This window comes from Pristiophorus japonicus, chromosome 11 (genome assembly GCF_044704955.1).
Source record: "Pristiophorus japonicus isolate sPriJap1 chromosome 11, sPriJap1.hap1, whole genome shotgun sequence".
NCBI lineage: Eukaryota > Metazoa > Chordata > Chondrichthyes > Pristiophoridae > Pristiophorus > Pristiophorus japonicus.
The window spans coordinates 114,337,946-114,349,378 of NC_091987.1; the positions used below are offsets into that span (position 1 = coordinate 114,337,946).

At 40.1% G+C, this 11,433-nt stretch overlaps 1 protein-coding gene across 8 annotated transcripts in view; it reads left to right on the forward strand.

Annotated features, from left to right (window-relative positions):
• Nucleotides 1-9,603, forward strand: part of rab9a (RAB9A, member RAS oncogene family) — a 90,852-nt gene extending 81,249 nt beyond the window's left edge. For 5 of the 8 annotated variants that reach the window (XM_070893889.1, XM_070893890.1, XM_070893887.1 and 2 more), the window contains exons 2-3: nucleotides 4,704-4,731; nucleotides 6,935-9,603. In XM_070893889.1, the coding sequence (XP_070749990.1) occupies nucleotides 6,974-7,579 (606 nt within the window). In that variant the 5' untranslated portion in view covers nucleotides 4,704-4,731; nucleotides 6,935-6,973 and the 3' untranslated portion in view covers nucleotides 7,580-9,603. Of the gene's footprint in view, nucleotides 1-4,703; nucleotides 4,732-6,055; nucleotides 6,277-6,934 lie in introns of those variants that run through there. The other 3 variants (XM_070893893.1, XM_070893891.1, XM_070893892.1) reach the window with 2 other exon arrangements.
• The last annotated feature ends 1,830 nt before the right edge of the window (nucleotides 9,604-11,433 follow it).

The window sequence follows — 11,433 nt, forward strand, 5'->3', positions numbered from 1 at the left end:
CCATATAGGCATTCTCCTGAGGTCCCCACCATCACAGAAGCCATTCTTCAGCCAATTTGATTCACTCCACGTGATATCAAGCAACGGCTGAACACACTGGATACAGCAAAGGGTATGGGCCCCGACAACATCCTGGCTGTCATGCTGAAGAGCTGTGTTCCAGAACTAGCCGTGCCTCTAGCCAAGCTGTTCCGATACAGCTGCAACACTGGCATCTATCTGTCAATGTGGAAAACTGCCCAGATATGTCCTGTGCACAAAAAGCAGGACCAATCCAATCCGGTCAATTACTGTCCCATTAGTCTACTCTCCATCAGCAAAGTGATGGAAGGTGTCAACAGTGCTATCAAGCGGCACTTACTCGTCAATAACCTGCTCACCGATGCCCAGTTTGGGTTCTGCCAGGGCCACTAGGCTCCAGACCTCATTACAGCCTTGGTCTAAACATGGACAAAACAGTTGAATTCGTGAGGTGACGTGAGTGTGCCTTCGCCCTTGACATCAAGGCAACATGTGACCGAATGTGGCAACAAGGAGCCCTAGTAAAACTGAAATCAGTGGGAATTGGGAAAAATCCTCCTGGCTGGAGTCATACCTAGCACAAAGGAAAGTGGTGGTTGGAGGTCAATCATCCCAGCCCCAGGACATGTCTGCAGGAGTTCCTCAGGGCAGTGTCCTAGGCCCAACCATCTTCAGCTGCTTCATTAATGACCTTCCTTCCATCATAAGATCAGAAGTGGGGATGTTCGCTGCACAGTGTTCAGTGCTGTTCGCAGCAACTCAGATAATGAAGCAATCCATGTCCACAGGCAGCAAGACCTGGACGACATTCAGGCTTGGGCTGATGTGTGGTGTGACTGTTACTTGCCACTTAAGTGCCAGGCAATGACCATTTCCAACAAGTGGCATTCAATGGCATTACCATCGCCAAATCTCCCACCATCAACATCCTGGGGGTCACTATTGACCAGAAACTTAATTGGACCAGCCACATAAATACTGTGGCAACAAGAGCCAGCCAGAGGCTGGGTATTCTGTGGCGAATGTGTCTCCTCTTCATTTCCCCCAAAGAATTTCCACCATCTACAAGGCACAAGTCAGGCATGTGATGGAATACTTTCCACTTGCCTGGATTAGTGCAGCTCCAACAACACTCAAGAAGCTCAACACCATCCAGGATGAAGCAGCCCACTTGATTGGAACCTCATCCAACACCTTAAACATAAATTCCCTCCACCGTATACCGTGGCTTACAGCGTGTACCATCTACAAGATGCACTGCAGCAACTTGCCAAGGCATCTTTGGCAACACCTCCCAAACCCGCGACCTCTACCACCAAAAGGACAAGGGTAGCAGGCACATGGCAACACCATCATCTGCAAGTTTCCCTCCAATTCACACACCATCCTGACTTCGAAATATAGCCGTTCCTTCATCGTCACTGGGTCAAAATCCTGGAACTCCCTTACAGCACTGTTGGGAGTACCTTCCCCACATGGACTGCAGCAGTTCAAGAAGATGGTTCCTCATCACCACCTCGGACAATTGGGGATGGGCAATAAATGCTGGCCTTGCCAGGGATACCCATATCCCATGAACAAATAGCAAAAATAATAGTCAACATAGCTATGTGGAGAAGGTACTCCCAACAGTGCTGTAAGGGAGTTCCAGGATTTTGACCCAGAGAGGAAAATAATACCTGACCAACTTCCTCGACTTTAAGGAAGTAATAGACTGAGAAAATCCATACGTAAAATACCCAAGCTTCCAAAAGGCATTTGACCAAGCCTTACGTGAAAGGCTGTTAGTCAAACTCGGTGGTAGATATTCGGGGAAATCCCTGGGAAAGGACAAGAAACTGGCTGAGGGGTAGAAAAGGATTACTCATTGGGACCCATGTTGGAAGTGAGGATGGGGGAAATACTGAGTAGAGTGAATTGGAGGGGAACTTGCAGATGATGCCATGTGCCTGCTACCCTTTTGGTGGTAGAGGTCGTGGGTTTGGGAGGTGTTGCCGAAGATGCCATGGCAAGTTGCTGCAGTGCATCATGTAAATGAAACTCAAATGTAAAGTGGTCAGATTTGCTGATACCAACCTGGGAGGGGCAGTAGCATCAGCGGAAACAGCTCAGAAATTAATGTTGGCCAAACAAGTACGTAGACAGATCAAGGGCAGATGCAGTTTAATGCAAGGTACTGCACATAACCAGAATAAATGAGCAGCACCTGCAGTGAATGGTGTTGAAATAGCTAAGGATAAGAGACTTAAGAATCCTTTTCTTGATGTTTAACATATTCCAGCTAATGCAACAATCCACCAAACCAATAGCCAATGTAGTAGAATATAAGTCAGAGGACATGATCAGATTTTATTGACTATCAAACTAGTAAAAGGCAAATTTAAGATGGTTATTAAGAAATTTTTCACTGATCAACTCAAGAAAAGGACTCCCCAATGAGGGGGATGGAGGGGTAAACTCGAATAGTTGAGGGCTTGAGGGAGCTTCTGGATTAATTAATTAAGATGGTTGAATGACCTCCCTCATCAGTAATTAACTTGTGTTATACAGAGTGTTACAACTTCACATATTGGCTGAGTAGTAGAGTGCTGAGACCAACAGTGTGTAGACTGAGCTATTCCCCAGTATTAAATATATAATTTCTCCCATCACCAGTACATGCCTCCTTGTGCAAAATGGGTGGGAGTGGAACTTAGGACCCTTCCATTCATTCCATTACAGTTCTTGTCTGTAAAGAAAGTTGTCACACAAGATCATTTTTACAAATGAAATATGCAGACCTGGTGGGAAGATCAATTTTCAATGTCTTCAGTCTGCTTGCAGGTGATTGGGCAGAAAGTTATATAGGAAATGTCTGTGTTGTAGAAGTGTAGAAAAGCAACAGTCAGGTGCTGGAATGAAGTAGTTAAGTGTTGCGTAGCAAGGTTGCATACCATACACCTATAATTGCAATGTTTTTTATATTACAAGTACATAAAATGTTAGTTTGAAATTTGTGATGACTGAATTTTTGTATTTTTAAAATGGGAGCTGATAGTAAATATCTGATCTTATTTCAATATTGCTACATGAGCAATATTTGCTTTTGAAATAATTTTGTATTTTAGGCTGGCAATGAGTTATATTTTGTAGGCATTATTCCAAACTCTGATTCTCAGCAATATGACTCATAACCCACACCATATCTAAATAACTGACAATGGATTATATGATTTGCAGAAGTGAACATTCATGTGCTAATCTGTACGATCAGTGCCCGTTACAGTTCAGGCTTTCTTCCAGTACTTTTAACTTGTGTTCACTACAAAATGATAGTTTCCATTAGACCAAGTTTCTGATGAAACTTGCACCAAGAATTACACAGCACAGAAGGCGGCCATTTGGCCCATGGTGCCTGTGCTGACATGCATGAATGAAACATGGTGTGAATGGCAGCCTTCTGTGCTGTGTAATTCTATGGGATGCAAGCAATCTGATCAGAACTGGTGAAGTGCAAAGGGTAGATAAAGCTAATGAAAATTAAAGCAGGTTTGGAATCCGACTGGGCATAAACGTAATTCTCTTTTCTCGCCTTTTTCTGTGGTTCAAGCAGCTGGTCTGTACTAATTGTGCAGCCAGTAATGCAGACTATTACCACAGACTAATCAGTCATATAGCACTCAATATTTTAATGTATTTAATCACATTCCTACAATAACAAATAATATATGGGCTTTAATTATTTTACTGTGAAGATGGACTATAGTGAATATTCACTAGATTCTTTGAGGTTTTTAATCTGCTGTAGGAAGGTGTACAGGATATTTGCTTAAATATACAGCATTGTGCAAGATGTGATTTATGTTTATTTAGGACCAATTTATATACTTAATGAGATTAGTATGTTTCATTATACCAAGAAAAAAAACTTCCAGATAAGTAGTGGAATAGCAAACCTGTAAAACTGGAAAAGTGAGACTTGCTGACACTGAGCAAGTAAATCACTTAAAAGCCTTGCATTTATATGGCGCCTCTTTCAATCTCTATGTCTCAGTGCTTTATAGCCAATTAAGTATTTAGTGTAGTCACTGTTGTAATATAGGAAACAGCAGTCAATTCGCTCACAGCAAGGTCCTGCAAACAGCAATATGGTGACCAGATAAACTGTTTCAGTGATAGTTGAGGGATAAATATTGGCTAGGATACCAGGGGGAGCTCCCCTGCTTTTCTTCAAAATAGTGCCATGGCATCTTTTACATCCACCTGAGAGCAGACGGAGCCACAGTTTAACGTCTCCATCTGAAAGACGATGCCTCAAACTGCAGCACTCCTCCAGTACTGCATTGGAGTGTTGGCCTAGATTTTGTGCTGGTCCAGATTTGAACCTATATAACCACCTGACTCGTATATCGAAAGTGCTACCAACTGAGCCATGGCTGATGCTAAGCATTTACCTATTAGGGGTGGGTGAATGTTGATCTCAGTTAAGTTGTGTGGGACTTGGAACAAAATCCTGACTTCATGTGCTGCTGCTGAACAGCTCAGAATTTTTAGTTTGACCATGTTACAAACAAATTTAGATTCTAGATTGAATTAGCACTATGTATAAATATATACAACAGTGGAGGCTTTTCAAAATGCTCATTAAACGATAATATAATTCACACAACTTTTTTTTCAACTTAACTTTTTTTTTTACACAGAAATCTAATGATGCATTAATCTGAAAAGGTAAGCAATATTGACTGGCTATTTTTCAGTTTCTGTAGCGCTTTCTAACTTAAATATTTCATCTAAACATTAATTTGCTAAAATATAAAAGCTGAAAGTGTTCACATTTGTGCATTGTGTAAGAGGTGGGGAACAATTTCTTAACTGAAGTATGATTTTGTTCTAAAGTTTGTGTTTGGGGATTGTATATATAAATTTGTAGGGCCAGAGTGGTTTTGTATGGTGTTTGTGACCTAAAGGGTCCAGGTGACCTTGGAATGAATAAACCTTCAGCGTTTTATAGTCCTTTTGAAAGTTGGGATTACTTTACAAATTTAAAATACATAATTTGTCATGCAGTTTTAATCTTGAAATGCTTTTGATTTCAGTGACCAAGTCTCATTTGCATTAGTTTACCATGGTTCTTACTAATGTAAACATATATGGAAGAGATAAAGGTGAAACTTAACATAGACTTACGTAAATGTATGTTTAAAAAGTTGAGTCACGAGTTGGTAATCTCATGATTGGCATGACGGGTACAGCCTTTATGATGTAAGCACTCTAGGGTAGAGTCATGTAACAAGAAGAAAGATTTTATTTAGAGACATGGTATTTTAGAGAGAAAATAACCGATTGCTATAGAAGTTTGTTTCAAGATTGTAACACCAACTTGAAGGGTTCAGAATCATGTCCAAACATAGATTATGGGTTCAGATCATGTCCCTTAGCAGAGGGGTCCACAACCAGGGGCCATCGATTTAAAGTACAGGATAATTGGTGGGAGATTTAAAGGGGATTTGAGGGGAATTTTTTTCACCCAGAGGGTGGTAGGGGTCTGGAACTTACTACCTGAAAGGGTGGTAGAGGCAGAAACCCTCACCAGATTTTTGAAGTGCCATAACCTATAGGGCTATGGACCAAGAGCTGGAAAGTGGGATTAGGCTGGATAGCTTTTTGTCGGCCGACACACATGATGGGCTGAATGACCTCCTTCCGTGCTGTAAATATCTATGATTCTATGATAGAGCAGGTTCAAAGTGAATTGAGTGTATCATATCTATGAATCTATATTCAACTTTTTAAGTTTACTTTTCCATAAGTGTTTGTATATTCTGGTCAGAACTTGGACGTTTGGCTTTGTATCACATGATGGAGAAATGGGGTCTTTACAAGATTTGGGTTGGTTCAGACTTTCACTGTCGGCTGTTAAGAGTATGGTGTTAAGAAAACGTGTATTGCATTGCTGTTTGTAAACTGAAACTACTTTATCATTCTGCTGTAGCAGATTTTCAGTCAATCTGTACAGATCATATACATGAATTTGGTAAAATGTGTTCACAAAAACAAAAGTATGTTGAACCAGAGAATATTTATATCTTGTCACAAAGATTTTTTTCTCCTGCCGTCTAAATATTTTAGCATGTTATGCCATTACATTTAATAGTCTAGATTTTAAACTTCCTAACTATCTTCAGGTGCTGAATCCCTTTTCAAAATGAGTACTGCTGATACAATCCAGCTGTTTCCATGTCTTCAGTAGGAGTGCTACCTCTAATTTCCCCAGTGAGTCTGAGACCATTGTATACAGTCATGCAAACACTCTGTATGTTGCATTGATAACCTGTATAATATTTTTGTTAAACTTAACAGAACTTGTTTGCAACTCGTGCTTCCAATTTTAACATTGAGCAAGCCAGAAACTAACCCCATATTTTGCTCTATCCAAAATGATTTTTAAGAATGAGCTTTCCGTTAGTAGGGTTATCTTTATCCATTATCCATACTGTCCAATTATTTGGTGTTCACATACATTTTAAAATGTGCCTGCACCAAAATTGTGTGTAAATTAATGCATTGAACTTAGAGGTTATCGCCATCCCATGTCCCTGTAGCCAAATGATGAGATGACCAAGTGACGATAAAATATTTCGGCCTAACTGCTTAGCGGTTCATCAGTGATGTGGAGTAATTTGATTTCCCCCCCCCTCCCCCCCCCCCCCCCCCCAATCCCCTCCCTCTGAATAAGTGCTTTCACACGCCCCCTGCCCCCCCCCCCCCCCTCCCCAAGTCCAACAAGTGTTAATGATAGACTGACAGATTGAAACATTACTAACATCAAAATGTACCAGCACTCTGTAGTGGTCACTTTTGCTTATGTTTCTAATCTTTGCCATCTATTCCATATATATGATGAACACCTGTGTTGTGTGTTTTGTTATAGGCTATTTTGATTTCGTAATTTAAAACATTTGAGGCTACCATGGCTGGAAAATCAACCCTGCTGAAGGTGATCCTACTGGGAGATGGTGGAGTAGGAAAAAGTTCGCTCATGAACAGATATGTGACCAATAAATTTGATATACATCTGTTTCATACAATAGGAGTCGAGTTTCTAAATAAAGATTTGGAAGTAGATGGACATTATGTGACGATGCAGATATGGGACACTGCTGGTCAAGAGAGGTTTAGGAGCCTTCGGACACCATTTTATCGAGGCTCAGATTGTTGCCTCCTTACTTTTAGTGTGGATGATCACCAGAGCTTCCAAAATTTGGGCAATTGGAAAAAGGAATTCATCTACTATGCAGATGTCAAGGAGCCAGATAATTTCCCATTTGTGGTTCTAGGTAATAAAATTGATGTCAGTGAGAGGCAGGTTTCAGCAGAAGAGGCTCAAGCTTGGTGCAAAGATAACGGCAACCATCCTTATTTTGAAACTAGTGCAAAAGATGCCACCAATGTTGCAGTGGCCTTTGAAGAGGCTGTTCGTCGTGTTCTTGCTGCCGATGATAGATCTGACAGTTTCATGCAAACGGACACGGTGAATCTAAATCGAGGGAAGAAGCACAGCTCTTCCTGCTGCTGACTGTGACGGGGAAGATGCAATGAACTTTCCACTGTGTGCCATTAATTTACTGACTGGTATTGTCTGGGGTCGTGCAAATCTGCTGGAGCTGTTTTGAGGAAACCGGTGTCAACCAGCTGAAGAGACTGAGTTCCACTGGTTGTGAAAGGATATGGATACACACACACAATACTAATGTGCCGAGTTATCCACAGATAACTGACTTATTCAATGTTCGGATGATGGGATTAGACAAAAGGGTTTTGAGAGTTTAAAATCAACTTTTAAAAATGGCAAAACTACACTAGCTTTAAATTAAAAATAAAATGAATTTGGTGTCGGTGGTACAATATTTTTAACTGAAGCATAATTTTTTGTGCATCAGCACCATACTGTAGCTTGAGATAATGGTTGGAAACTTGGAATTTAATTAACTCTAAACATTGTCATTTGTGTAAAATGCTGGTTCCACAAAACATTCCCTTGTGTATTGGTGCTTCTAATCTGACCCTGAAATATGCCATGATGTACTGTTAATTATTGTTTTCCCTTCTTTACAAAGAAAACAAAATTAAATAAGTTCTAATTATTTACTGATTGGTTAGAAACCTTGTCTATTCTCATTCCTAATTTTGACACGTAATTAAAAGGTCTACTGATGAACATTATTTTGTTTTCTGCTAAGCTATGTATTTGCAGGCACTGAAAATGTCATCTACATGTCGAGTTTGGTTTAAGTTTGCAGAATGTTGCAATGTCAAATAACCATGAGGTACTGTTCCATTGTTGACTTCATTTAAGTTTGAGGAAAGGTAGAGGTTTGCTCAACAATTCTGGGTTAGTCAGCTGCCAGGGTTCATTTTGTTAATGCACAAATAAATCAAGAAGCATTGAGATCACATGGAATGATATAAAGGTACAGTGTATTTTGAAATGACCTGTCAAGGACTGAAAATTTCAATTCAATTCTGCTTTATATATAAAATGTAACTAGATTCAGCACCACTACATGAAGCATCTCTGCATTCATTTTTTTCTTTCCTCAGGGTCAACTGTAACCTGTAATACAAGTTATTATTGTAGATGCTCTTATATTTTGGGCAATGATATGATGTCACATGTACATGTTATCTATTGGACTGACTTGGCCTTTTTTAATTACACCAATTTTTAAATTGTACATGTGTACATTGGTGTGTCTAAAGATCATCCATGATTTGAGACTGTTGAACAAGATGGGATTTACAACCACTGGCTTGTGGCTTAATATTTTTAGATTTTGGCTCCTTCTGCTGCTATATGTTCCATTGTATGCCAAAGCTAGGTATTTTTTATACGTAAATATTTCACCACTAAAAATGTTTATTTTCTCTTTCTCTTAGTGTAATCTTGTCTTTCCTAGCCAAGAGTACTGGTTACAAACCTGCTCCAAGGCCTTTACTGCTGCTTAGCTGGGTGTTAGGTGTGCAACAGCAGCTTGGTTGTCCAATTTTTCTCTTTTGCAGTGTTTTCTTCCCATAGTGGCATAGTTGAGATCAGAAACATGGCATATGGGAATCATTGAGGTAACTTAGGTTTCAGCATGCAGTTGGAAGACCCAAAATGATGGGCCATTATATTATCCTTCTTGAGCCATTTATTAAGTACAATGCCAGACTTATTACCGAGTAGCCGAACCAGGGCTTAGTAAAATAATGAATTCAGTTAAAGTAGTGAAAGGTGGAATGAAACCAAAAATAAAAATGCTTTACTCCTAAGCTTTGCTGCAGTAAATATGCTTCTCATAATAGTTAAACTGTGTCCCATTTACCACATTAAGATCTCTACTGTCAACCTTGGCTGATAAAATACTAAGTTAGGAAATGGAAACTAGTTGGAAATAAACATTTTAATGTTGGTATGGGTTACATTGTTAACACATCACTGCATTCCTTCTACCGAAAATTGAATAGGCATTCCCATACGTGTCCTCTTTCCAGTCTGTCAGTACGCTTTCTGATCACTGCTTTTGTTAGTCGCTGTATAAAATTCTTCAATCACTTGCTGATTTTTTTGTCTTTTTTTCAGTAACTGAAATTTCTCGTGCAAACTAAGGTTTTAAACAGTTTGAAAATCAAAATTACATATTTCATCATTTTCTTCACTGATTTTAATACCTTCATTTTAAAGTTTTAATTGAAAACTTAAGTCTGTCCCAAAAGCATGGGCTTGGCCTTGGTTGTTTAGATGCAGAACAATACTGGAAATACTCAGCTGGTCAGGCAGCATCAGTGAAGAGAAAGAGATAATGGTGTGAGGCAAATGGGGTTGGTAATAGGACGTAAAGAAACAAAAGATGAGCCTAGAGGAACTGTAAATGGCAGCAGCCACTTCATTACCAGCACCTGCTGTCTGGAGAGAAAAAAAGCAGTGGTTCTGATCTATAGTTGTTGAAATCAATGTTGAGTTGGGATGTTTTAAGTGCCTAATGGAAAGATGAGGTGCTGTTCATCGAGCTTCTGTTGAGCTTCATTGGAACAGGTGTAGGAGATCAGAGTGGGACGGAGAATTAAAATGACAAGCAACCAATCTACATTGTCTCCCCAATGTAGAGGAGACCTTGAGCAGAAAATGCAACATACTAAATTGAGAGTACAAGTAAATCGCTGTTTCACCTAGGAGTGTTTAGGCCCTGGGAAGGGAGGTGAAAGGACAGGTGTTGCAATTCCTGCGCTTGCATGTTGGAAGGGGAGCGGGTGTTGGGGGTGATTGGAGAGCCTTCGGAATGCTGAAAGAGGGGAAAATGTGTTTGGAGGAAATGGCAGAGCATGATCCATTGAATGTGGAGGCTAGTGGGATGAAGACAAGGGGGGCACATCACTGTTTCTGGGAGGGTGAGAGTGCAAAAGTGGTGGGAAATGGGACAGGAATATCAAAGGTCCTGTCTCAGTGGAGGAGAATCCTTAGTTGAAGTAAAAGAAAAACTGGTGTGGAAGGTGCATTGTCAGAGCAGATGTGAAGAAGAAACTGGGAGAATGGAAGAGTTCTTGCAGGAAGCAGGCTGTTGGGAGTTGGTGGGCTTAGTCGATATTGGTTGACAGCCTATCAGAAATGGAGATAGAGAAGTCAAGGAAGGGAAAGAGACTGAGCTGGAGGAAGGGATGAAATTGTAAGCAAAGTTGATATTTTTCAGTTTGTGGCGAGAGCAGGAAGCGTCACTGATCAATGTACTGCAAAAGGTTGAGGGAGGGGAGTCCAAGGAGAAATTGTTCAATGTAAGAACAAGCTCAGCCAGGCGGAGGAGTGTGCAGGTGGATGGAGACTGGGCCTATGTTCACTGAAGAGGTGGAGGACCTGATGGAGGTGTACAGGGACTGGAAGTCTATGATGAAAAGGAGATTGTTAGGGCCAGGAAACGTCAACATTTTATTTCACTGAAATATATCCAGTCACTTATACTTGCTGTATTCAAATTAACTGCCATGTTTCCATAGATTACAATGACTGGACTTCAAAAAAATAATACATTGGCTATTGAGTGCTTTGGAACATCCTGAGATTATGAAAGTTGTTATATAAATGCAAGTTCTTACATTGATACTTTTGCCCAAAGCAGTGACGCTGCTTGCTGCAGGCAGGTTATACAGTCTGATCATCTGCACTGTGCACAATTTCCAAGACTGCACCATTTATTTGGAGGACAACTTTCAGGTAAAATTTATAATCTGTTTCTTAAATAGGTTGTTTGTGGGAATATAGCAAACTATATTGATCACACATCTGTTGATTTCCAAATATAAACCTCAAAGCACACGAAACTGAGATTCTTTACCCTAAAAATGTTTTTGAATTTTGAAAGCAAATAACCTCTGTTACTTTTTTTAATGAAATAAAAA